The 27,858-nt window shown below is 37.4% G+C and overlaps 1 protein-coding gene across 1 annotated transcript; it reads left to right on the forward strand.

The window, feature by feature from the left end:
- Positions 1–27,858, forward strand: FANCM (FA complementation group M; the record flags this gene model as incomplete). Its single annotated transcript, XM_079699500.1, has 11 exons — positions 1–535; positions 1,104–1,276; positions 4,321–4,398; positions 7,842–8,000; positions 12,886–13,017; positions 14,735–14,867; positions 15,503–15,628; positions 16,142–16,228; positions 19,399–19,583; positions 25,369–25,575; positions 27,637–27,858. The coding sequence occupies 11 exons, from the start codon at positions 1–3 to the stop codon at positions 27,856–27,858; spliced, it is 2,037 nt and encodes a 678-aa protein (XP_079555626.1).

Below are 27,858 nucleotides of genomic sequence, written 5' to 3' on the forward strand. Positions count from 1 at the left end.
ATGAGCGGGCGGCAAAGAACGCTTTTTCAGACGTGGGGTTCAAGAGTCTCCCGATCCACTGGGGCTCCGAGTTGCAGCTCTGGAACTGAGCGGCCTCAGAGCCCTGGCATCTCCGGGGCGAGTTTTCCTGCAGCGGCACAGGCAGCAGAGGCGGCGGAGGCGACAGAGGCTCAGCCCGAGTCGGACGATGATGTGTTGCTGGTCGCGGTGTACGAAGCAGAGCGGCAGCTGAGTCTAGAGAATGGCGGGTTCTGCACCTCAGCGGGCGCCCTGTGGATTTACCCTACTAATTGCCCGGTGCGGGACTACCAGCTGCACATCGCCAGGACCGCTCTGTTCTGCAACACGCTGGTGTGTCTGCCTACCGGCTTGGGAAAGACCTTTATTGCCGCCGTAGTCATGTACAATTTCTACCGCTGGTTCCCCTCCGGCAAGGTTGTCTTCATGGCCCCCACGAAACCTTTGGTGACACAGCAGATCGAGGCTTGCTACCGGGTGATGGGTATCCCGCAGTCCCACATGGCCGAAATGACAGGTATCTTAGAAACAGTGGGCTAATTTGAAATTAAGAGCTGGGACCCAGGGAAAAGTATGCGTTCTGGGAAATAGCGTTAAAGGAATTCCTGACCCGTGTGGAATAGTCCTCAGATCACAATATGCTTATTTTACGTCTTCTCCCTTGAAACATCATCTACTTGTAGCAAGTCCAGCTCTAATGAATAGGGTTGCTTTATTCAATCTTCAGAGAATTCCTGTATCTTGTCAAAGCATTTTGAAGTGATTATGTGTGTATACCCCATCGGTAAGTGAACATGAGTTTCTTCCGCAGAAGGATTTCCCAGTTGAAGAATTTTGTTCTCTTCAAATATTATGTCATTTTGTAGGAATTCTCTAATGGCAGTCTAGTCGTGGTTTTCGGTAAAAGCCAGCATTGATATTGGGACCACAACAAATCTTTAAAATGCATTCCCATGATTTGTCTAATTATCATCTTGAAAGCACGTTACCAAAGCAGGAATGCATTCTGAAAATAGGCCAGGTTATTTATATTTTACAGATAACAGTCGGGAGTTTAGAATGTACAATGTCACTTTTATTTACAGGATCTACTCAAGCTTTCACCAGGAAGGAAATATGGGGCAGTAAAAGAGTCCATTTTCTTACACCTCAAGTCATGGTAAATGATCTTTCTAGAGGAGCTTGCCCTGCTGCTGAAATAAAGTGTCTAGTTATTGATGAAGCTCATAAAGCTCTTGGAAATTATGCTTATTGCCAGGTAATTTTGTTAAAAAGTATTTTATAGTGTAAGTATATTGATGAAGAGCATTTTGGGGAATAATTATTAATGATGGAAGTTACTGATGGTATTATTATGAAAAAAGCCTTATATCTATCATCTCAACAGATGGTGATAGGAAATACTTTCCTTCATCCATTCAAATCAGTCTCTGCTGTTGTTTGTTTTTTAAATTTAAACAAGACTATTAGTGTCAGGTGTAGATGATGAGAGTCTCGTTGAGGCAGTGATCCACTACCATACAATTGTAGGTAGTTAAAACAATAATAAGTGGTGATACTAGGGAGAGGGTATAGAGTAAGAGTAGAGGGAAAGTTTATTTCATTTAGTGCAAAGAGATGAATTTCACTGCCAGTTTGTGATTTTGTAAAGCAGTTTCCTTGGGGACTTTTAAGTATTATTATATCTCTGTATTATCTTCTCGAGAATTGCTAGAGTTGATCTCAGCCAGGAAATAGATATATTTTTCCAAGTTAAATTAATACCCAGTGTGTTAAAGTTTCTGCTTGAAAGGAGCATTTTAAAAATTTTATTCTAACTCTGTGGAATTCATTTCGTACATTTAGCTTATATTTAGCAACTTTTTTTTTTTTTTTTTTCTTTTGGCTGTGCTGCATGCCTTGCAGGATCTCAGTTCCCCTGACTAGGGATTGAAGCCAGGTCATGGCAGTGAAAGCCCAGAATCCTAACCACTAGGCACCAGAGAACTCCCCTTAGCAACTTTATTTTATTTTCAGAAAATTTCTACACATTAAGTGATTTTCTTTTTAACTACAAGGCTTGTGCTTTCACTGAGTACAATGAGACATGACTGACTTCTTTAATATATAAATAGCACTAAGAATTTATACTACACTGAATCTTCCAGATATAGTTTCCAACAGGCACACAGCTTGTTGAAGTATGTAGCTTCCTGGGTTACAAACACAACACCACTTCTATAAAATGCTTGAGAATCCCTCCTGGAAAGAAAGTAATGTATCAGGGACATTTTGTCTTGTATCAGTTTTTAATTAGGACAGTTGTTCTTAAGTCTCCATTAAGTATAATGTTCTATCTGGGTTTTTTTTGGCGGTGCCTCATGGCTTGTGGCTTGTGGGATCTTAGTGCCCCGACCAGGGATTAAACCTGGGCCCTTGGCAGTGAAAGCACTGGACTGCCAGGGAATCCCCTATAATGTTCTATCTTTAAATATATTCTGTATCATGTTTTAAAAAACTCCATAAATAATATTTTTGAGTATTAATCAATATTCGGTTTGAGTCTCATTGAATTCATCTTTGTCATGGGTTGAAATCAGAGCAGTTTTAAGATAATCTAGTTTTAGTACCATTTGCAATAGCAAGACATGGAAGTAATCCAAATGTGCATCAACAGATGATTGTATTAAAAAGATGCGGCATATATATATATGACACACACACACACACTGGAATATTAGCTATAAAAAAGAGTGAAATATTGTCATTTGCCACTCAGTGAAATAAATCAAACAGAGAAGTACAAATACTATATGATATCACTTATATGTGGAATCTAAAAAGATAATACAAATGAATGTATATACAAAACAGAAACAGACTCACAGACATAGAGCACAAACTTGTAGTTACCAAAGGGGAGAGGAAAGGGGGGAGGGACAAATTAGGGTATGGGATTAACAGATACAAACTACTATATGTAAAATAGATAAGCAACAACGATTTACTGTAGAGCACTGGGAATTATGCCCATTATCTTGTAATAATCTATAATGTTTTATAATATGCAAAAATACTGAATCACTATGCTGTACACCTGAAACTAAGACAGTGTTGTAAATCAACTATACTTCAATTAAAAAAAAAATCTGCTTTTAGTTTCCTACATCTAATGTGGAACTATGGGATACTAAGAGCTGTTCCTGTGACTCAGTTTACTTAGGGGTCCTTTTTCCTTGTACTGGGGCATATGGGAATCTGGCAAATTATCCAGTATTGATTATACCAGAAGTGGGTGTTGAATTCAAACTGTAAAGCCTAGAGAGATGCTTTGGTGCCCCTTGGAAAATGTTTTAGGGTTTAAAAGGGAATTTAAATTTTAAAAATTACCCCAAATTAGTCTTATTCTTTTATGAATAAACTTAATTTAAAAATTTTGAGCCTTCCACATGAAATCTAACTTCTTTAAAATCTTTCCTAAAACAAACATTTTTCATTTCAAATCTAATTTCATATTTGTATTTAATTTTTTTAAATTAATTAATTATTTTTGGCTGTGTTGGGCCTTCATTGCTGCGCGTGGGCTTTCTGTAGTTGCGGCGAGCAGGGGCTACTCTTCATTGTGGTGTGAGGGCTTCTCATTGCAGTGGCTTCTCTTGTTGCGGAGCACAAGGTGTGCGGGCTCTAGGTGTTGCGGGCTCTAGGTGTGCAGGCTTCAGTAGTTGTGGCACGTGGGCTCAGTAGTTGTGGCTCGCAGGCTCTAGAGCACAGGCTCAGTAGTTGTGGCTCATGGGCTTAGTTGCTCCACGGCATGAGGGATCTTCCCGGACCAGGGGTCGAACCCGTGTTCCCTGCGTTGGCAGGCGGATTCTTAACTGCTGCGCCACCAGGAAAGTCCCTGTATTTAATTTTTTTTTCTATTTTTGTGTTATGATTTATCTTAATCTGGCAAGTGTGCATATGGATATAGCTGTAAGCCTAGACTGTGGCCCAAGCAATGGAGAATAAGCTTGATCTTTTTCTACCATTTGCTCTTGAATTATCCCTTTGAATATTTTGATTTGCCTCAGTATAGGCCTTGATGTTGTAGCTTTATGTATAGAAGAAACCCTAAAGTGTTTTTCATTGGGATAGCGTATAAACCTAAATCATCTGCTCTTCAGATAACATAACTAAAGATAGTTCCATCTGCTAGCCCATCAGTACTCTAAATAAGGAACAATGATAGTGGATCAGATATACTAGCTTGTTTAACAGAATCATTTTTTATTTTTGTATTGGGCAGATGAAATTACAGAATTGTTTGTTTGTTTTTTTTTTAAGGTTGTAAGAGAACTAGTCAAATATACAAATCACTTTAGAATCTTGGCTCTTAGTGCCACACCAGGTAGTGATATAAAGGTAAGTAAAATTTATTAATGTTTAAGAAAATAAGTACTTTTGTATGTGACCAGATCAGTTTTCCATTCTAGTATTTAGTTTAACATCAGGAGTACAGCATTTCATATAAGATGCATACCTTTTCTTCTATGGTTGTAAGAGACTATCTACATTAGAGTCTTCAGACTTCAGTGTGCCAAAGAATCACCTAAAGCTGTTTTTTAAATTTTTACTGTTTTATTTTGAAATGACTTTAGACTTCCAGAAAATTTGCAAAAATTAAAGTCTATATATCCTTCACTCAGGTTCCCCTAATGTTAACATATTACATAACCATAGTAAAATTATCAAAACCAGGAAATTAACATTGGTACAATACTAGTAACTGATCTGCAAATCTTATTTGACTATTGCCAGTTTTCCCACCAGGGTCCTTTTCTGCTCTGGGGTCCAGTCTATGATCCCACATTGCATTTAGTTTTCACGTCTCCTCAGTACCTTCCAGTCTGTGACAATCCTCATTCTTTTCTTGTCTTCCATGACCTTGATGCTTTTGAAGAGTAGGTGCCAGTTATTTTGTAGAATAGCCCTCAATTTGGGATTGTCTGATGTTTTCTTATGATTGGAGTGAGGTTATGTATGCATTTTGGGCAAGAATACCCCAGAAATGATGCTGTACCTTTCTTAGTGCATTGTATCCGAGAATACATGATGATTTGTCTTATTACTGGTGCTGTTAATTTTGACTTGGTTCAGATGATGACTTTCTGGTTTCTCTATTGTAAAACTACTGTTTTTCCCTTTTTAATTAAGTCTGTTGTGGGGGAGATACTATGAGACTGTTAATGAGACTGTATGAGACTGTAAATATTCTGTTTTAACATCCAGTGATGGTTCTTGCTTGCAACAATTATTTCTGTGCTGTTTGCCAAATCATTATTTCCTCCTTCCCTCATTTCTTTTACATTTTAAAATTTGAATTCTTCTGTTGTGAAAAGCTGTCTTCTCTCCTCATTTATTTTTTTATTTTTATTTTTTTTAAATAAATTTATTTATTAATTTTGGCTGCATTGGGTCTTTGTTGTTGGGTCTTTGTTGCTGCACACGGGCTTTCTCTAGTTGCGGAGAGCGGGGGCTTCTCATTATTGTGGCTTCTCTTGTTGCAGAGCTCGGGCTCTAGAGCACAGGCTTCAGTAGTTATAGCTCACAGGCTTAGTTGCTCCGCGGCACGTGGGATCCTCCCGGACCAGGGCCCGAACCCGTGTCGCCTGCATTGGCAGGTGGATTCTCAACCACTGCGCCACCAGGGAAGTCCTCCTCATTTATTTTTAATTCAGGTCTTTACATCAATATGGACTAATGGATACATATATTTTATGGGCTACAATCCAATACTATCATTAATAATTTTGATTGTTCTAGATTGGGCCATTGAGAGTGCCTTGAAGATGGCTCCTGTGTCCTTTAGAATGCACTTTTGTTTGTTTGTGTGTTTGTTTTGAACACTTCCTAACTTACTGGCATCACAAGATATTTTATGCTCATTTAGTATTTTTCCTGTCCCCGCTGTGGAATCCACCATTTCTCCAGGGAGCTCAGGTTTCCTTTATTGGAGGATGGTAAAAAGTTTTGAGCCCTATCCCATGCAGATTTTGAGCGTTATCCCATGACATTCTAATTTAGTAGCTGTGAATGGTCTTCTGTGTTAGGTTCTGGATAATTTCAAAGGTAGCTTTCAATTCTGCCAAGCCACAGACTTTTTTCCTTCTGTCCATAGCCTCGATTAGTTTTAGAAATTTCTATCCTATCATTTCTGCCCAACCTTGTTTAAACATGCTTGATTGTTTTTAGTCATCAAGTCTCTGCTTAAATATCACCTCTTCAGAAAAATTCACTCTTAAGCTATGAAAAGTCAACTCTTCCTATCTTGTTATTTTCTTCTTAATATCTATCACAATCTGTCATTCTTTTCTTATTCATTTATTTGTTGTATTTTTGTTCCACTAAAATAGTACCTACATGAATGTAGGGATTATGTCTATCTTGGTTATACCTCTGTCAGCAATTCAATACCTGGCATATGGGAGTTACTCAAATATTTCTTGAATGAATGAATGATTAAAAATACTAAAGTCTGGGACTTCCCTGGTGGTCCAGTGGTTAAGACTCTGTGCTACCAACGCAGGGGGCACGGGTTCAATCCCTGGTCGGGGAACTAAGATCCCACATGCTGTGCGGCCAAAGGAAAATAAAATATTGAAGTCTTAGTCAATTTTATAAAATGGTCATATATTTACTCTAGAGTTTGAATGTATGTGGACATTCAGTAACTATAGTGTACTACTGTATTACGCATTATACTAGGTGTTGGGAATACAAAAGTGACTAAGATGTGATTCTTGCCCTAGGGTATTTTTTGTCTGAAACTAAGCCCATGAGGCTTTACTAGTTTAAAAAAAAGGAGTTCTTAATTTCTGGATACTTTCAGGATTCTTTCTCCATCCTTCCCTCCATCCATCCATCTCTCCCTTCCATTCTTTTTTTTCATCACACCCAATAGTACTGTGGTCTAATGGTACAGCAGTTGTTTATACCAACAGGTTTTCTGTTTTTTCTTAAATTCCCTATTTTTACAATTAAGTTCCTTTATAAGCTTTTGGTGAATGAAATTTAGCTCCAGAAATATATTCACAGTATATATATTGATTTAAATGGAAAATATTCCACTCATTTATTTTTATTTTTGGCCACACCCACAGCTTGTGGGATCTTAGTTCCCAGCCAGGGATCAAACCCGCACCCTTGGCAATGAAAGTGTGGAGTCTTAACCACTGGACTGCCAGGGAATTCCCTCCACTCATTTATTAATAATTGATTTAGCGTAGGACCTGTGCCCTCAGTTTCTTAACAAGTCAGTTTGTAAAGTATTTCCACGGTACATTTGTATCCTTTAGTAGTAACAGGACTTCTCTGTTTTCCCCATAAAAAATCAGTGGAAAAAAGTATTTGCCAGGGAATCAGGAAATCTGGGTTTTAGTTCTGGCTCTAAAATTGACTGTTATATAATGTTTTGGGGATTTGGTTTGCTAATCTGAAACTTCTGTTTTGTCTGAGTCTTTATAAATATTGACAGGATATAACACTACCATTGGAAAGCACAAAACACATTTGAGGAACTTGTTGGACATTTTATCTCTTGGATGCTTGGCATGCAAGACAGATGTTTCAAAAGCATTTTCCCCAATTGTGCCACTCCTGATGTGCTATAATTTGTAGTTTTAAAAAATATTTAATGATATAAATTTCTAATTTTTTTCAAAAACTTATTGCTATTTTATTTTTGTTAGTGACAAACTAAAAAAATTTAATAAGTAATATAATATATAATCATACTTAATTGATTTTCTGTAGGCTGTGCAACAGGTTATTACTAATCTACTAATTGCTTAATTGATTTTCTGTAGGCTGTGCAACAGGTTATTACTAATCTACTAATTGGGCAGATAGAGATTCGTTCTGAAGATTCTCCAGATATTTTGCCATACTCTCATGAAAGACGAGTTGAAAAGCTTGTTGTTCCCCTTGGTGAAGAACTTGGAGCTATCCAAAAGGCATATATACAGGTAAGCCATTTTGATCATAATTCAGGGTTTTAATAAATGAACTGATAATGTAATTATTTTAGTTAACAGAATCTGACTGTGAGAATGTATAGTTATAATCATTTATATAATTAATATGGTAAAAAATTCTTTGAAATGACAACTTTCAGTATGAGCGCCATGTTTTGTATGTACTGGCAAACTATTAGTTAAAGAGGAAATACAAAATGATGGACCATTTCTAAAGCCAATTTGGTTTTGTATTTTCTTAAGTAAACCTTTTAATTGCAGTATAACCAGCCCCCCCAAACATATATGAACAGCACAGTACATTAAATTTAAGTGTGCAGTACAGTGAATTTTCACATAGTGAACACACCCAAAACATGTATACAAATTCAACCAGAACTTTCTTTGTAAGGGAATATATTTTCAATATATTCCTCCCTGATCCCTTGTACAGCAGTGTTTCTCAATTGGGGACCATCTTGCCCACTTGGTGGCATTTGGCAATGTCTTGACACATTATTGATTGATTGGCTGCGTTGGGTCTTCGTTGCTGCACGCGGGCTTTCTCTAGTTGCGGCGAGCGGGGGCCACTCTCCGTTGCGGTGCGCGGGCTTCTCATTGCAGTGGCTTCTCTTGTTGTGGACCACGGGCTCTAGGCATGCAGGCTTCAGCAGTTGTGCCTCGCGGGCTCTAGAGCGCAGGCTCAGTAGTTGTGGCACATGGGCTTAGTTGCTTCACGGCATGTGGGGTCTTCCCAGACCAGGGCTCGAACCCTTGTCCCCTGCATTGGCGGGCTGATTCTCAACCACTGCACCACCAGGGAAGCCCAATGACACATTTTTGATTGTTCTAACTGGAGGGTGTGGGGAGTGGACTTGTTACTGGCATCTAGTGTATAGAGGCCAGGAATGCTACTTAACATCCTGCAATGGATAGGAGAGCACCCCCCAACAACAAAGAATTATCTGGTCCAAATGTCAATACTGTAGCTGTAAGACAACTGCTTAGGCAGTTATCACTTTCAATGGGAGAAATTTGGGGTAGCAATTGGTTTTCTAAAGTTCATAATTATTGTCATGCCAGGAGAAAACCTTGTTTTTATATCCTCATTGCTGTGGATTAAAGATGGCTACAAATTCTTTGCTACTCTTCCCACTGAGAGGCAGGATACATTTCCCCCTCCCTAGAATCTAGGCTTACCCTAGGCTGACTTTGACCAATAGAATTTGGTGAACCCTAAGTTAGCCATGGTGAGCCTCAAGTTAACCATGCTGAGGAGAAAGGAGGAGCCAGTAGATAGCTAGAACTGAGGGTGCAGACACATAGCCTCAGTTGAGCTATTTCAGCAAGCTCCCAGCTCTCTGAGACTCTAGACATCAGGAGCAGAGACGAGCTGTCACTGCAATGCCCTGACAGAATTCTTTTTTATTTTTAATATTTTGTTTTGCAATAATTTTAGACTTTTAGGAAATTTGCAAAAATAGTATAGAGAGTTCCAGTGGGGAGTTACGTTGAGACTATGCAAATACCCTGATTCTCAAAATATTTTGTCCACTAACTTTAGCATATAATGATGGTTCTTGCCTACAACAGTTATTCCTGTAGTATTTGCCTAATCATTGTTTCTTGTTTCCCTCATTTCTTTTACATTTGTTAATTTGAATTCTTCTATAATGAAGAGCTGTTTCTTCTCCCCAATTTACTTTTTCAATCCTTTATATTAGTATGGATAATTATTATGTTAATGGATAATTTCTTTTTCCTGTGGGTTAAGTTCTATACTATCATTATTAATTTTGTTGCTCAGATTGTTACAGCTTTGGCCATTAGGAGTTCCTTTAAGATGGCTCCTGTGTCCTTTAGACATTCACTTTTTGTTGGGGGCAGGGGGTTGGTTGGGGGAGGACTAGTTCCTAACTTCCTGGTATTACAAGATATTTTATGTTCATTTAGTAGTTGTCCTGTCCCAGCCATAGAATCAACCATTTCTCCAAGGAATCCTTATTCCTTCTATGGAAGAGTTGTATTTAGAAACCAAGACATGGGCACTAGATATGTTCATTGTTACTGTGTCATCATCCCTTCTAGGCCCTCTCTGTTACCTGCTTGAATTCTTCCCTGCAGAAAAAGAATCACAAGCAAATGAAATGGTTGTTGTTTTAACCTATGATGTTTTTTGTTTGTTTGTTTGTTTGTTTTGCCTTACGCGGGCCTCTCACTGTTGTGGCCTCTCCCATTGCGGAGCACAGGCTCCGGACGCACAGGCCCAGCGGCCATGGCTCACGGACCCAGCCGCTCCTCGGCATGTGGGATCCTCCCAGACCGGGGCACGAACCCGCGTCCCCTGCATCGGCAGGCGGACTCTCAACCACTGCGCCACCAGGGAAGCCCTAACCTATGATGTTTTGAAGTAGTTTGTTATTCTGGAATGAATAACCAGAAAGTTTATCTATCATTTAATCTTTAATAAGTCTTTCTTAAAAAGAAGTTTTATAGAAATATGGTTTGTTTTTTGTTTTTAAATTATTTGTAACAAAATTCTAAGTGTTAATAATTTAAGATATGGCAAAGTGTTTCTGGTAATTATCTCATAAATGCTAATACATTTGGTTATGATTAAGATCACTCCATTTATAAGAATATAAAAGCTGTAATTTGTATAATCACATAATAATTTAACTTTATTGATTTTTTTAGAGTGCTTCTTTAGGCACATGTGGTCAGCAAAGCTGATCAGCAAAGCTAGAAGAGAGGAAAGATTGAAATGTACTAAAATAGCTATATTTTAGGAAATAAAACTTAGGTAAATTACATATTGCTGTAGTAGGTCTTCATCTGGAGGTCGCTTTTTACCTTCACTATGGCATCAAGCTCAGGACCTTTTGTCTGCGGTTTCCCTCCCTGGAATGCTCTGTCTTCAGAACTTCTCAGGCTAGGCATACTTTATCATTCAGGTGTCAAGTATTACCTCTTAAAAGAAACCATCTTTGGTGGCATGAACACGTGGAGAACTGTGGGAGCCTGCGTGCCCAGTTCTCCCCTGAGAGCGCCCTGCTGTCACTCATGCAGCAGTAGGCTCCGTTGCTTGCCCAACCCAGGCCACTGTCTCTCCTGCTGCTTGGTACCAGAGGCAGCCCTGGCCCAGAGCGGTCCATCCCCAGCCAGGAACCTTAGTGTGGGAAACGGGCTGCTGGGAGGTGGAAGGGCACTGGCAAGGTCACAATCCAAGGGCCCGCTCCTCTGCATCCTGGGGCTGGACGACGGATGAGGCAGGGGGTGTCCGGGCAGCACAATTGCTGCTCCTCCCCCCACCCCCCCAAAAAAAGAAAGAAAGAAAGAAAGGAAGGGAGAGAGGGAGGGAGGAAGGAAAGAAAGAAAGAAAGCCTCTTTGTCCACTTATAAAATAGTGACCCCCTTCCCATCAAAGACTCTACAAAGCATTACTGAGTTTTAGGTTCTTAAATGTGTTATCATAATCAAAATTATTCTAACTTCATTTGTCTCATCCACAATATCCCCAGCATCAGGAACAATGCTTGATATATAGTATATACTTAATGAATATATTTTTTAAAATATCTATTTATTTATTTATTTGGCTATGTCAAGTCTTAGTTGTGGCACGCGGGATCTTTGTTGTGGCATGCAAAATCTTTCATTATGGCACGTGGGCTTCTCTAGTTGTGGTGCAGGCTCTCTAGTTGTGGCATGCAGGCTCCAGAGCATGTGGGCTCAGTAGTTGTGACGTGCAGACTTAGTTGCCCTGCGGCATGTGGGATCCTAGTTCCCCAACCAGGGATCGAACCCGCCTCCCCTGCATTGGAAGGCAGATTCTTAACCACTGGACCACAAGGGAAGTCCCTTAATGAATATTTTTGAGAGAATGAATCAGTGAATTAAATTAAATGTACTCAAGGAATTTTTATTTAGTCCTCACTCTACAAATATTTACCTATGTGCTAGACTTGTTCTAGGCCCTGAAGATGCAACAGAGCAAAAAATCAAGGCCCTCCTTTCATTGTGCTTAGTTTGGAGGGAGAGGAGGAGAGTTAAGAAATAAACAGACGGGCTTCCCTGGTGGCACAGTGGTTGAGAGTCCGCCTGCCGATGCAGGGGACACGGGTTTGTGCACCGGTCTGGGAAGATCCCACATGCCGTGGAGCAGCTGGGCCTGTGAGCCATGGCCGCTGAGCCTGCAGGTCTGGAGCCTGTGCTCCTCAATGGGAGAGGCCACAGCAGTGAGAGGCCCGTGTACCACAAAAAAAAAAAAAAAGAAAAGAAAAGAAATAAACAGACAAACACATATGTTTTTTGTGTTTTTTTTTAATAAATTTATTTATTTTATTTTTGGCTGCATTGAGTCGTCGTTGCTGTGCACGGGCTTTTTCTCTGGTTGCGGCGAGCAAGGGCTACTCTTCGTTGCAGTGCACCAGCTTCTCATTGTGGTGGCTTCTCTTGTTGCAGAGCACAGGCTCTAGGCCCACGGGCTCAGTAGTTGTGGCTCGCGGCTCTAGAGCGCGGGCTCAGTAGTTGTGGCGCATGGGCTTAGTTGTTCCGTGGCACGTGGGATCTTCCCAGACCAGGGCTTGAACTCATGTCCCCTGCATTGGCAGGCGGATTCTTAAGTGCTGCACCACCAGGAAAGCCCAACACATATGTTCTTGAATTATCGTTGAATCTAATAATTGCTTGTGCTGACTCTCACATGGATTATCTGGGGATAATTGTCAAGTACTTTAAAATTTTATCATCTCTCTGTGTTTACTTAAAAATTCATTTTAAGACAAACTTTATTTAATATATAATTTAATATATAAAACTATTTTGGTATGTGAGGAAATATATTTGTAAAAGGATTTTAAAATAAACTTAAACTAAATTTCTTTGAAATTTGCAGATTTTGGAAGCACTTGCAAGTTCTTTGATCCAGAGGAATGTTTTGATGAGAAGGGATATTCCCAATCTAACAAAATACCAGATAATTCTGGCAAGAGATCAATTTAGGAAAAACCCATCTCCAAATATTGTGGTAGGTATTTTAAAATAAATTTTGCTGATAGACTACGTTTTTACTTAGAACCAGGATGAAATGTAAATAATGATTGTTTTTTGGTATATATTAGCTCATCAAGAATTCAGGGATGGTTTATATAGTTTCTAAAAACATGAAAAAGATCTAGCAGGAATACGGTTTAATTATGTGAATTAAGATAAATTTATCTTATAACTTTTAATTAAGAATTGGTCTTTTAGTTCACTTCTGTTTTGCAAAGTCAAAGGGTCATAAGAGGGTAGATTTTAACTAACTTTTAGACCGATAGCATTTAGTCTTAAATCTCCATACCGAGGTTGGATTAAGCATCACAGTAAGCTTTGTATTTTTAATCTTTATAGGAAAAAAATAGGTGGATAGGAACATATCCATCAAGTTAGGTCCAGAGTCAAAAGAGATGCTCACAAGCATGAAAAGGCACTGAGTCATTCTTGGAACTGAGAGGGAATGCATGTGTAAAAGAACAGAGGCAATTGAATGAAGGTATAAAGGAGACAGTGAGAAAACCAATTTGCCTGAGGTAAAGGATTGAGGGAGTCAGATATGATCTAGGTTGTGACCACCTGGGAGTAGCTTTAAATGTTATACTAGAAATATGGACTTTATTCTATAGTATCTGGGAAACCACAAAGGGAATTTTCTGTGAAATTGCAGTGTATTATACTAGACTTTAATAAAATGTTTAAAGTTTCTGCTAGGAGTTAAAAGTTCATTAAAATTTTAAATCATAAATCTAAACCTGTTGAACTTGATCTCACTGATGAGAGTTTATGTTTTACAGAGACGTTGTTTTACACTTTTAGGTAATTAGGGTGCCATTTTAAGGCATTTATCACTATCCTGGAAACATTTAAAATGAGCGTAACTGATATTAAATGCTACTAAAAATGTAGGGTATTAAATAATAGTCTTCATCTCTAATAAAGGAAAATAATTAAAATATATTCTCAATGGTCTTTTAAAGGTATTTTATTGTATAGATATACCGACTGTATGCTCCTATAAAAGGAATATGTACTCTACTTTTCCTTGAGAGTAGTGGTTAAAAGCACAAGCACACTGGGCCAAATTTCCTAGGTTCAAATACTGGCTCTGCTACTTATCACCTACGTGAGCTTCCACATATGTAAAATGGGCATAACAATAGTACCTACCTTCTAGGTGTTAAGATTAAATAAATTTGTATAAGTAGTGTGCATATAACAGTGTCTGGTGCTCCCTGTCAGATGTTACTGTGGCATGTATACTTGGTGTTAAATGTTAGTGTTAAACAGTTTGATTAAATATTTGTCCTGATGTCAGAAACATTTATGAGGATAGGCCCATATCTGTTTTATTTTCCCTTGTATCCCAAATGTCTAGCTCAGTGCTTGGCAAATAGTAGGTGCTTATTAAATTGTTTTGAAAGACCAAATAAATCTATATACTGCTAATAATTTACCTGCAAAGAAAAACAGCATATGATAAATATTCCCCTGTTCATTTATTCTCTTTAAAATGTAAGTTTCATATTGAATTAAATAAAGGGGCAGATTGTTGAATTAATTAAAGGGGCAGATTGTATATGGAAAGTATATTGACACCTTTCCATAGCAACATCTTAGGACATTCAGTAGAACCAATAAGTTCTGCATGGAACATGTATCTTCTTTTCTTTCTCTGGGTAAATTTGATACATGCTTGTTTTTTCTAGGGACTGCAACAAGGCATAATCGAGGGAGAGTTTGCTATTTGTATTAGTTTATATCATGGTTATGAATTATTGCAGCAAATGGGAATGAGATCATTATATTTCTTCCTTTGTGGAATTATGGATGGAACTAAAGGTAAATTATATGAAATTATTTTTTAAAGTGCTGACATGTATTATTTTGGTTAACGGTATGTATTGAGCCATTTGGATTACTTAAAGTGCTTTATTTTAAAAAGTAGTGAAGGGGACGTCCTTGGTGGTCCAGTGGACTTCCTTGGTGGTCCTCCCCAATGCAGGGGGCCCGGGTTTGATCCCTGGTCAGGGAAGTAGATCCCGCATGCTGCAACTAAGACCCAGGGCAGCTTAATAAATAAATAAATAACATAAAAAGCAATGAAATAGTTATGTAACAAATTCTTTGTTTTTTCTTCCTTCCTTCCTTCCTTCCTTGCTTCCTTCCTTCCTTCCTTTCTTTTTCTTCTTTTTTTTCTTAAACTATGGACATGTATTTCTCACAGTTCTGGAGGCTGGGAAGTCCAAGATCAAGGTGCCAGCCCATGTTTCTTTGCTTTAGATAAATTGCTGGAAGAAAAGAAGCCATTCATTAATACATATGTAAATGTGGAACTAGAAAAAGTTGCTGGTTTTTATTTTTAAATTTGAAAAACTTGCATTCATTGCTATAGTTTAATTCCTTTTAAATAAATGATATATTTGATTAGTTTTGCTATTAAATTTATTGGAAAAATATTTTCTTAATTTCTGAAGGAATGACTCGGGCAAGAAAAGAACTTAGCCGAAATGAGGACTTCATGAAACTCTATAATCATCTAGAGTGCATGTTTGCACATACACGTAGTACTTCAGCAAGTGGCATTTCTGCTATCAAAAAAGGTCTGGTTTTTCTTTTAAAATTTTATTTTGTTTCTTTTTTATCAAGGTTAATTTTAAAATTATGCTCCATTGATCCACATGTCTATTTATATCTACTTATATTTCTGTAGCAATAGACCTGTTAAATGCTAAAAGATCTTATTCTTCAACTTAGGATAAATATATATTCAAGCAGTTCATAAACTTTAAATATATAATAGAAGTTAGTAGTAGTTGTTACTGGTAGTGAAAATTCTCAGAACTACCAAAAACTGATTCATAGCTTAACTAAATGTGAATTTTTGCCTTCTCTTTGCTGCTGATTCTCATTTGGAGTCTTTCTCAGAATGAAATTTTCATAGAAATTCAGTTTATTTTACAGTAAGGTTTGTGTGCTACCCAGGTGCTACTTACTGTTTAAATAAAAAGAAATAAGTTTTAACGAATCCATTTTGAAAAGGGTAATTAAAATACATTAATGTAATCGAATATGGAAAAATACAGAAGAATTTTTTGTGTTTTGTTTTTCTACAGGAGATGAAGATAAAAAGTTCTGCTATAGTCATCCAAAATTAAAGAAATTAGAAGAAATTGTAGTTGAACACTTCAAGTCATGGAATGGTAGGTCGTATTTAATAGACTCAAGGCAAGGCAAAGTTATTGAAAAAGCTAAAACTCTGACTCATTAGTTTGTGCTAACATTTCTTATGGAGAAAATAGCTTTTAATTATTCTGGATAATGAATATAAAAATGCTCTGAGAAATTTTGGGAGCGTAGGCACCAGGGGAATGGTGGAAATGTTAAGAATAGGGCATTATGTGAAAAAGAAAAGTCAGCCTGGGGCAGTATAAGGGAAGCAGATAATAAAACAATGTATAATATAATGGTAGGGAAAAGTAAGCTAGGTGAGAAAATAGAGAGTCATGAAGGAGGCTATTTTATATAGGGTTTTAGAACAGACCTCTTTGTAGGGTGACGTTTGAGCTGTTACCTGATGGAAGTAAGGGAGCAAGCCTTGTGGATTTCTGTAGGAGGATCATTCCTGGCAAAGAGAATAGCAGATTCAAAGGCCCTGAGGCAGTAGGGTGCTTGGTAAGATTAAGGATCAGTAAACAAACCAATTTGGCTGGAGTAGTGTAATGAGGATGAATGGTGTAGGCAGAGGTTGGAGAGATAGCCAGGGGCCAGGACACGTAGGGTTTGTAGGCCATGTCAGGACTTTGGATTTTATTCTGTGCATGCTTGTGATTTGTGAAACTATTACAGAGGCATTCAGAGCAGCAGAGTGACGTGATCTGACTTATATTTTTAAAAGATCACTCTCATAGATGTTGGCCAATTAGGAGGCTATTGTAATAATCTAAGATGATAACAGATGATGATAGCTTATACCAAGATAGTAATACCAAGCAGCAAGGTGGTTCTGAGAAGTGGTTATAGATTCTAGATATATTTTGAAGTTGGAGCCAACAGTGTTTATTGATGGATTGGACATAGAGTATGAGAAAAAAAATCATAAGTGTAGGAGTATGTGTGTGTGTGTGTGTGTTTGCAGATGACTATATGAACAAAGAGAAAACTAACAACATGGAGAAGAAAGAGCAAACATATTAGGATGCTTTTGAGACATCGAAGTTGAGATGTGTAGGCATTGGATAAGTGAATCCTGGTCTCAGAAGAATGGTCTGGGATATTTTTATCTATTTACATATATATAAATAAATTTTAGAGTTATCAGCATAAAGGCAATATTAAAAGTTTCAAGAATGGATGTGATCATATCACCAGGAATACAGTTTAGGGACAGAGGGCCGGGAATTAGTCCTGCAGAATACCAACATTCAGAGTTCAGAGGGGAAAATGCCACAAAGGAGATTGAGAAAGAAACCAGACAAGTGAATTACCAGAGATGCTGAGGGAAGAGACTATTTCAGTAGGAAGGAGTGGATTGTGTTAAATACTACTGAGAGGTGTGGTCAAATGAACTAAAAAGCATCCCCTGAGTTTGGCAATATAGAGTTATTGATGACTTTGGTAGAGCAGCTTTAATGGAATGAAGATAGAAAGGCAGGCTGTGGCCTGTTGAAGGAGATAGGCTTTGCACTGAAAGTAGCTATTGATCTGCAGTTGGTCAGATGTAGAGTCTTTTTTTTTTTGGTGTCGACTCTTTTATTTTTTTATTTTATTAAAAAAAATTTTTTTTATTAGTTTCTGCTTTATAACAAAGTGAATCAGTCATACATATACATCCGTTCCCACATCCCTTCCCTCATGCATCTCCCTCCCTCCCACCCTCCCCATCCCACCCCTCCAGGCGGTCACAAAGCACCGAGCTGATCTCCCCGTGCTCTGCGGCTGCTTCCCATTATCTATCTACCTCACGTTTGGTAGTGTATACATGTCCATGCCTCTCTTTCGCTTTGTCACAGCTTACCATTCCCCCTCCCCATATCCTCAAGTCCATTCTCAAGTAGGTCTGTGTCTTTATTCCCGTTTTACCCCTAGGTTCTTCATGACATTTTTTTTTTTAATTCCATATATATGTGTTAGCATACGGTATTTATCTTTGTCTTTCTGACTTACTTCACTCTGTATGACAGACTCTAGGTCTATCCACCTCATTACAAATAGCTCAGTTTCGTTTCTCTTTATGGCTGAGTAATATTCCAAAAAGAGACATGTACCAAAATGTTCATTGCAGCTCTATTCACAATAGCCCGGAGCTGGAAACAACCTAAATGTCCATCATCGGATGAATGGATAAAGAAGATGTGGCACATATATACAATGGAATATTACTCAGCCATAAAGATGTAGAGTCTTGATGCTATGCTGATTCAAAGGAGGTTTATCTGGAATAATTTTCCTGCAACAGCAGCTGCTTCTTTTTCCTTATGTATTATACATTAACTTTTTAAGTCATTTAATTCATAAGGTTGTTATGAAGACTAAATGAGTTCATATATAAAATGCTTAGTGTAGTCTCTGGCACACACATGATGATTAACATAATATAAATCATGTTTAAGAAAGAAGGATTGTCAAAGTGCCATGCAAAGTTAAAAAACAAAAGAAAGCAAATAACAAAAAACTCCACACAACTTGCAATTATTAACCAATTGCTATATGCAAGTCTACATACTTTATATTTACTGTTTCATTTAATCATCACTTCAATCCATTTTAGATATTAAGAAACTAAAGCTTAAAGAGATTAAATGACTACCATGGTCACACATCACCCAGAGACTAAGTGGTCCAGCCTCAAAATTATGTTTTTATTTATGCATTCTACTCCTCCCAAGCACAGAGACATTGGCAACAGCTTTGTGATTGACTGTTGGGTATATTCTGCAGTTTCCTTGGAGAATTTGAACATATCAATAATTCAGAGACAGAATACAATGGCCTGGATTAAGACAGTGCCTTTAGTGAGCAGAAAGGAAAGGGAAGATATACAAAATCAGTGAGAGCTCTGCAGTCCTGTGCTTCTGATTTAGAAGGTAAAGGGGAATAACAGGCGTCATGCATGAATTGAAGGACTGGTCAAAAGGTAATTTTTATTTGGTTTAGGTTTTTATTTTATGACAGCCAATGAGAGATAAGGAGCCAGGTTTATTAAGATTACTAGAAAAGGTAGGAGGAAAACCAGCAAAGGTTTAAGATGCCTTAAATTATTTTTTTGAAAGAATTGTCACTCACTAGTATATAGTTTCAGGTTTGTCTTTTGAATTAGTTCTCATCTAAATGCTTTTATAAAAGTTGTAATTAAAGTATTTTTGTTATATAGCTCAAAAGACATCTGACAAGAAATGTGACGAGACAAGAGTTATGATCTTCTCTTCATTTCGAGATAGTGTTCAAGAAATTGCAGAAATGCTTTTACAGCATCAGCCAATTATTAGAGTAATGACCTTTGTCGGCCATGCCTCAGGGAAAAGCATGAAGGGTTTTACCCAGAAGGAGCAACTGGAGGTAATTATTTTTGGAGATGATGAATATAAAAATAAAATTGATTAGCTTTGCACTTATGCCTTTTTTTGCTTTAACTCACTGGTCAGTTGGCTACATCTTAAAGATAATTTTGTAGTAAATGTATAAATAAAACTAGGCATATTTTGAAAGACCAAAAAAAGTGGGGTTTTTTTGAGGATTTTGAAATGTTTTTTTAAAAGTATAATGGTTAAGCAGAAAGGCTCTGGATTCATATTATGTAGGTTGGAATCCTGGTTCTTCCACTTATAAGTTTCTTTACTTCCTATGCCTCAGTTTTCCTTATCTGTAAACATACCCTGTAGAGCTATTGTAAGCATTAAGTGAAATTGTACTGTAGAGCCTTCAAGAAATGTTTACTATTTATTTATCTTAAGTCACTTTAGTTATTTATTCCAAACAAATAAGCTTACACTTTTTTCTGTTATCTAAAAATCTTAACTTAAAAATATGGTCAGAGGAAACCATGGTGGTATTTAAGGTAGCTGTATGCTCTGAATATTGGTCATAAATTTTTGAGTGCTATGATGTTTTGGGGGATATTTTAGACTATAGATTTTTATAAACTGTATACAGGTTTTTTCAGGTTAGCTATAGGTCTACACTTGAGTAGCCTCTGACAGTTAGGTATGTCTTTAATGTCTAATTCATTTTGAAAGATCCTTTCTTGATTCTGTCAACATTAATAGATGAGGACTCCTATTATTAAATACTTCTTATACCAGTCCCCAGTGTACTCAGAAGAGTCTGTTTAAGCAAACTGGATCTGGTGGAGGGAGTCTAGGAGGTTTTCCTGAGTCTGAATGTAACACTTTTCCTATCTCAAGTCTAATAAGTACTCTAAAGGGTTCAGGCATCTAGTGGATGATTATTACTAATGTTAATAATCATGTTAGTGATTAGTAATATCTGTGTGAAAAATGAAGTGAATTTCTACCTAGGAAGTCAAGCATTTTGAAATACCCATAGTCCCCAACCTGGTCTCTGGCCAGCTTCATTATTACCCAGAGTCATATTTCCTGGGTTTGTCAGGTACCATAAGAAACCTTATAGGTTTTATTCACTTTGTCTTTTACTCACTTTTATCAATAATATTTTTATGTAGGCCAGGGTAACAATCCTTTTTATTACTCCTATACATAATTGCTTTCATAACAGCAATTTTATTCTGAAATAAGCTTTCAAGCAAATAGTTGTAATTGAATTATTCATTTATCTAGAAACAAGTGATGAAGTCACAGAGGAAGTTGGGGGCCAGATTCTTTAGGACCTTACATTTCCATTTTAATGACTTTGGCTTTTACTCTGAATAAGGTGAGAAGAAGACCTTGGAGAATTTGGAGCAGAGGAGGGTCATGTCCTGATTGATATTTTAAAAGAATCACACTGGCTGCTGTCTTAAGAATAAACTATAGGGGCTAAGGGTGGAAATAGGAAGACCAATTGGAAGACTTATTATAATAATTCAAGCTAAAGATAATGGTGGCTTGGACTAGGGTGGTAGCAGGTTGTGAGAAATGATTGGATTCTGGATATATTTTGAAGGTCAAGTTGACAGGACTTATTGACAAATTAGAGTGGGATATGAAATAAAGGAGTGTGAAGGCTGACTCCAAGGTTTTTGGCCTGAGCAACTGAAAAGAGTGGCTATTAACTAAGGTGGATAAGACTGCAGGAAAGGCAGGTTTTGTAGAGAATATTAGCTTGGTTTTGGACAAATTAACTTTGGCATGCCTATGAGATTAGTGGTTTTCAAACTGTCAAAACTGATGGAGGACCAGTTTATTTCCATTCAATACATCACAGACAGATACCTTTGAACATTACAACAAAAATGAATTACTAGAAAAATAAGCTTAATGAAAAACAAAGTTCATGTCTAAACTTTTCTTTTAGAGTCAACAGATGGGGAATACTCTGTCAAGTTTCTAAACTCTTACTCTTAGTTTTTGTAGTCTTGTCAGCTGGTAGTAAACTGTTTGTGAACCAGTACTGGCACCAGTAATAAATACTTCATGGATTGTAGTTTGAGTTACACTGTTTTAAACATCAAGTAGCAATGTTAAGTAAACAATTGAGTATATGTCTTGACTTCATGGGTTCATGGAAATATATATTTGGGAATCATCATCATGTAGATGAGACTGGATTGAATGAAGACATAGAAGGTGTCCAAAGACTGACTGCTGGGGAATCAGAATAAGTGGCTAGTGAAATGGGAGAAAGACCAGGAGAGTGTGGTATCTCCTGGAGGAGGAAGTGATTAAATGTATAAATGCTGCTGGTGGGTCTTATAAGATGATAACTGGGAATTAACTATTGGAATAAGAGAAGAAGGCAAATGACCTTGAAAAGAACATTTTCAGTGGAATGGTGGGACAAGCCACCACTGAGAAGAGCTGGAGATAGCAAGTATACAAGTCTTTCAAGGATTATTACTAAAAGGAGCACAGAGATGGAAGTAGTTTTTGGTTTGTTTGTTTTATGTTGAGATACATAATAGTATGCTTATATGCTGATAGGAATGACCAGTTGAGAAAGAAAAATTGATGATAGAGCAGAAACTATGGGGGGGTGACCTCAGTTAAGAACACAGATAGTTTGTCCAAAACAATAGGAGGGGAAGGTAAACTTCAGGCACAGGTAGAGGTGGGTATGTAGATGTGGCAGTGACACCTTGCGGAAAGTCTTTTTTGATTGCTCAGTTTTTGTCATTTCACCAACTGAGAGTGAGGGTGGGGAGGAAATGTTGGAAGTTTGATGAGAGAGGAGTGAGGAGGAGAATGGGGAGAGTGAATGGATTAGGGAAATATAAGATTATTTTCAGATAGCACTAAGGGCTCACTCAAGGTGAGATATTATGAGTTTAAAGTGTAATCAGTCAGCATGGTTGGTGTTTTCCTTCAGCCACATTCAACTGTGTAAATACAGACCCGGTGGAAAGTGGGATGTAATCAGTGTTGCAGTTTAGTTAGGAATATGGAGGAGAGAGAAGCAAGGGAGTGGGTTGTAAGCTAGAGTGTAGTGTAAACAGCAAAAAAAATGGTAGGATCAGTAGATTATAAGAAGTCCTGGTGGAAATTACTTAATCACTTATTCCTTTCTTTGATTAATTAAACAACTTCTGGTTCATATTTATTTTTCAAACTCTAGGGAAATTGATATCAATCCTAGGCAAATAAATAACAATTTAGCTTGTACCTGCTACTAAAAAGAAAGTTCTTTGACATCCTTTATTAATCTATTAATTATTTATATTAAAGAATTATTTTTTTTTACAACTCTAGCTCTGTGGGCTTTTTTTTTTTTTTTGATCAGGACAAAAAGGACATCTACTTTAAGTTACATACAGGTAATGTTAGGTCAGTCTTTCCTTGGCTTAATGTCATTACAGATTACAAAGGGAAATGAATTATTCTTAACTTTTAATTATGACCACTGGTTCTCCCTGTATTCTGTTTTTCCATATTGAAGGAAAACTCTTTGACTAGTGTTACTGGAAAGGTTTCTAAGAGGATTTAACATGATAAATTTATATTTATTATCCTACTTTTAAAGTGGTTGTTTTAAACAAAAGAACTAGCTTAAGGATGAATATAATAGCTTTTTAGAGTCAGAGAGACCTAGGTTTAAATGCTGATGATTATAGAATAGTAGAATGTTTGAGCTTGAAACGACTGTATGGTCTTTTGTCATGGGTCCATAGCTATTTCTGTACTTTGATAGAGTTCATATTTCCTTTTTGTGTATACTCCCCTAATATTTTCTCCTGAAATTTACTTTTTAGATATGAGGTCTGATAACTGTCCTTCATACTAGCCATTTTGTTCAGGCATTCTTACATTTTAATAGGCATTTATAAAGGTATTAGTCAAAAGTATGACTGATTCCTCTGGAATATCATCACTTAATTTTTGTTTCTATTCTCTATCTATCTATTGACCATGATCTTATTTAATTACCACCACTAGTACTATTCCACCATCCATAAACCTGCAACATTGATGTGTGTGTATATATGTGTGTGTGTGTATGTAAATGAGGAAACTGAGGCTCAGAGCAGTTGAGAACTAAGTTTATAAGGCTTAAGGAAACTTTTCAAAATATTTGTTGACTTTTTTCATTAACTCATTGTCATGCTAATGTATTTTCATTAACTTGATCAGAGAGAAATCCTGGTGAAAGGGAGAAAAAAATTTTTTCCTCTATCCTTACGAATTCTTAGCTGAGACCTCTGTAATAAAAGGTTAACAAGAGAAAAACAAACAGAAGCTTATTAACATGTATACCTCATGTATGCATAGGAGATACTGAGGGAAAAATGAGTAACTCCCTGAAGTGGCTTAGAATACAGATTTAAATATCATCTTATGGGGAAAGAGAAGGGGGGTGCACAGGGGAGAGTAAATGATTTTTAGGGAAAATGAATGGAGCCCTAAAAGAAAAGATGGGAGGTATGATAGTTTGTGATAAAGTTTGTCTGGATGTAGTGTGGACTTTCAGTGTCTTGTTGAGTCAATTTTCCCTGGTTGATGAAACTCCTGGGGAGGGGATTTATGATAATTTAATTCCTTCTGGAGGATCTGCTTTTAGACAGATAAGGGGAGTTCAGAGAAAGCCTCTCCCCGCATTTGCTGTTTTTCGAGTGCCTATAGCTCAAAATAATCAATATACCAAAGCAGCATAGGTTGGGGCAGCATGTTCTAAACTCCTACAGTCATATTTTGGGGTGGCATATTCTGATACCCTTCACTGGAATGACAGTATAAAAGGTAAAATATGAATTCTATTTTTTTAATTAAAAATTTTTTTTATTCAAGTATAGTTGATTTACAATGTTGTGCTAATTGCTGCTGTACAGCAAGGTGATTCAGTTATATATATATATATATATATATGCATTCCTTTTTTATATATTCTTTTCCATTATGATTTATCCTAGGATACTGAATATAGTTCTCTGTGCTGTACAGTAGGACCTTGTTGTTGATCCATTCTACATATAAAAGCTTACGTCTGCTATCCCCAACCTCCCACTCCATCCCTCCCCCAGCCCCCTCCCCCTTGGCAACCACCAGTCTGTTCTCTATGTCCATGATTCTGTTTCTATTTAAAATATGAATTCTAGAAGTAATCAAACAATCTTACTTTAACAATAGTTTAATTATTAAACTTACTGTAATTGTTAAATTTACAAACAATAAATTTAGGTCTAGGACATGATAAATAACAGTAATTGCTTTGGGCCACTTATCTGCTTTACACCCCTTTTTTTTTTTGCGGTACGCGGGCCTCTCACTGCCGTGGCCCCTCCCACTGCAGAGCACAGGCTCCAGATGCGCAGGCCCAGCAACCATGGCTCACGGGCCCAGCTGCTCCGCGGCATGTGGGATCCTCCCGGACCGGGGCACGAACCCGTGTCCCCTGCATCGGCAGGAGGACTCCCAACCACTGCGCCACCAGGGAAGCCCTACACCCCTTTTAGTGATGCTAAAAATAGTATCTGTGGTTTCTCATTCATGTGTAAATTGTTAGCAAAACCTTTTGGAATCATAACCGTTATTAAAGCAAAGAAAATGGGACTGCCCTTTGCATTTTACCACAATGTCTTTTGGCTTATATTGCCATTTGCTGCTTCTTTTCCTATTCGATAGTACTTTGGGTGCTGATTTTGAATCTGATTTCAGGGACAAATGGAAAAAGTATGCTTTGATCTACAATTCTCTTATACTTGCATCTAGTTATTTTTAAATCATTTTAATTTTAGGTAGTGAAACAATTTCGTAGTGGTGGTTACAATACATTGGTTTCTACTTGTGTTGGTGAAGAAGGTTTGGATATAGGAGAAGTTGATCTTATAATATGTTTTGATGCCCAGAAGAGCCCAATTCGTCTTGTGCAACGAATGGGTAGAACTGGCCGCAAACGTCAAGGCAGGATTGTTGTTATCCTTGCTGAAGGACGAGAAGAACGGGTAAGTAGACTTGTGGAAACGTAATTTGACAATTGAAATTTGAGAAACAGAGCCTAAAGACAAGTATCAATCTGTTAACATTCAAAGTCCAAACAATCTGTAGGTAATTGTGATTGATTTCTGTTTTCCTTTGTATTAGATTCTGCCTGTTCTTTTCTTGTAATTAGGAGAATTTTTGACTGGATTCAGTCTTAATATTTTTATCCATATAAAGAAACACATTTTTGTACTTCAGTATTAATTTAGACACATAGATACAAAAATCAATATGTATTACTTTGTGTTACTATTTCCCTGTGCTTCTAAGGCCTGCTTTTTGTGTTTAGTCGTTTTTTGTTCTTTACAGTGAGCTGAGAATGGTTTTTTTTTATATTTTAAAGAATTGCCTAAATCAATCAACCAACCAACCAACCAATAAGAATATGCACCAGGGATAATGGGTAGCCTGCAAAGCCTAAAATATTTACTTTCTGGCCCTTTATGGAAAAGTTTGCTGATGCCTATTCTAAGTGATAAGGGACTTGAATGATATTCATACTTTGTTGTAATCTTGGGTGACAGGTCTTCCTAAATACGATGTTGTATCAATACATAATATTATTTTGTGTATGTACACTAAAGTATTAACTAACTTTTGTAACTGAGTGGGACTATTTCTGTGTCTAAGTAAATAGTTTTACATTAAAGATTTTTTCATTAATTGTGATAGTTTTAAAAAATGATTTAAAATGTTTTATAAACCCTTTAAAAATCATCCTGAAAAATGAATTTCTTTTTCCCCCAATACTTTTCATGTGATTATAGCATATTCTTATGTAACATCCAGTTTACCTATAAAATGATTTCAATAAATGAAATGTCTGGCAGCTTTTAAAAGTCTATGTATTATCACTGAGTGGAATTGGATTCTAACTAATTGTATTACCTTGGCAACTCACTTAAGGTCAGTTGCCTTAAGTGAGTTGTTAGTTGTTAGTTTAGATATCAGGTGTTAGTTTTCTTATCTGTTAAGTAGTCATAATGGCCCACATTTAGTGAGTACCTACTCTGTGCTGGACAGTGTTGCAAATGTTTCAAATGCATTATTTTGTTTAAATCTTGTCAACAACACTGTAAGGGCAGTACTAGTGCTTTTCTTGTTGTATACAGTAAAGAAAATTGACACGTAGAGAGATGAAGTAAAAGCTGAAATAAGAGAATAGTATTTTTTTTTTATATAAATGTATTTATTTATTTATTTTTGGGTGTGTTGGGTCTTCGTTTCTGTGCGAGGGCTTTCTCTAGTTGTGGGGAGCGGGGGCCACTCTTTTGTTTTTTTTTGTTTTTTTTTTTCCGGTACGCGGGCCTCTCACTGCTGTGGCCTCTCCCGTTGCAGAGCACAGGCTCCGGACGCACAGGCTCAGCGGCCATGGCTCACGGGCCCAGCCGCTCCACGGCATGTGGGATCCTCCCGTACCGGGGCACGAACCCGCGTCCCCTGCATCGGCAGGCGGACTCTCAACCACTGCGCCACCAGGGAAGCCCCGGGGGGCCACTCTTCATCGCAGTGCGCGGGCCTCTCACTGTCGTGGCCTCTCGTTGTGGAGCACAGGCTCCAGATGCGCAGGCTCAGTAGTTGTGGCTCACGGGCCTAGTTGCTCCGCGGCATGTGGGATCTTCCCAGACCAGGGCTCGAACCCATGTCCCCTGCATTGGCAGGCAGATTCTCAACCACTGCGCCACCAGGGAAGCCCGAGAATAGTATTTTTTTAAAAAGCAATTTACACTTATATATAAACATCAGCCTTAATCAAAAATAGCAAGATACTAAATAAGACAGATTTCCTTTGTACAATATAGTTACTAAGTTAAGCTTTTATAATAATGAATTTTGAAATGATTTTCATCAAGAGTTAATTAAATAGGCTTCAAATTTAAGACAACAGATATTCCATTCTTCAAGTATTTAAGTGGATCAGAGTTTACTGTTTAGAATAAACTCAGACTAATATAATAACTGCTTGTCATGGCTTGGTGATTATTATAGAAATAATGTGATTTGATGTTTATTTGTTTTTGCAGACTTATAATCAAAGTCAGTGTAACAAAAGAAGTATTTATAAAGCTATTGCAGGTAATAGGCAGGTCCTTCATTTTTACCAACGAAGTCCACGAATGGTTCCTGATGGAATCAATCCACACTTACATAAGATGTTCATCACGCATGGTGTCTATGAACCAGAGAAGCCTTCTCGGAACTTGCAGAGAAAGTCATCTATCTTTTCCTATAGGAAGGGTAAATAA

This window comes from Hyperoodon ampullatus (assembly GCF_949752795.1).
Source record: "Hyperoodon ampullatus genome assembly, chromosome: 3".
Lineage (NCBI taxonomy): Eukaryota > Metazoa > Chordata > Mammalia > Artiodactyla > Ziphiidae > Hyperoodon > Hyperoodon ampullatus.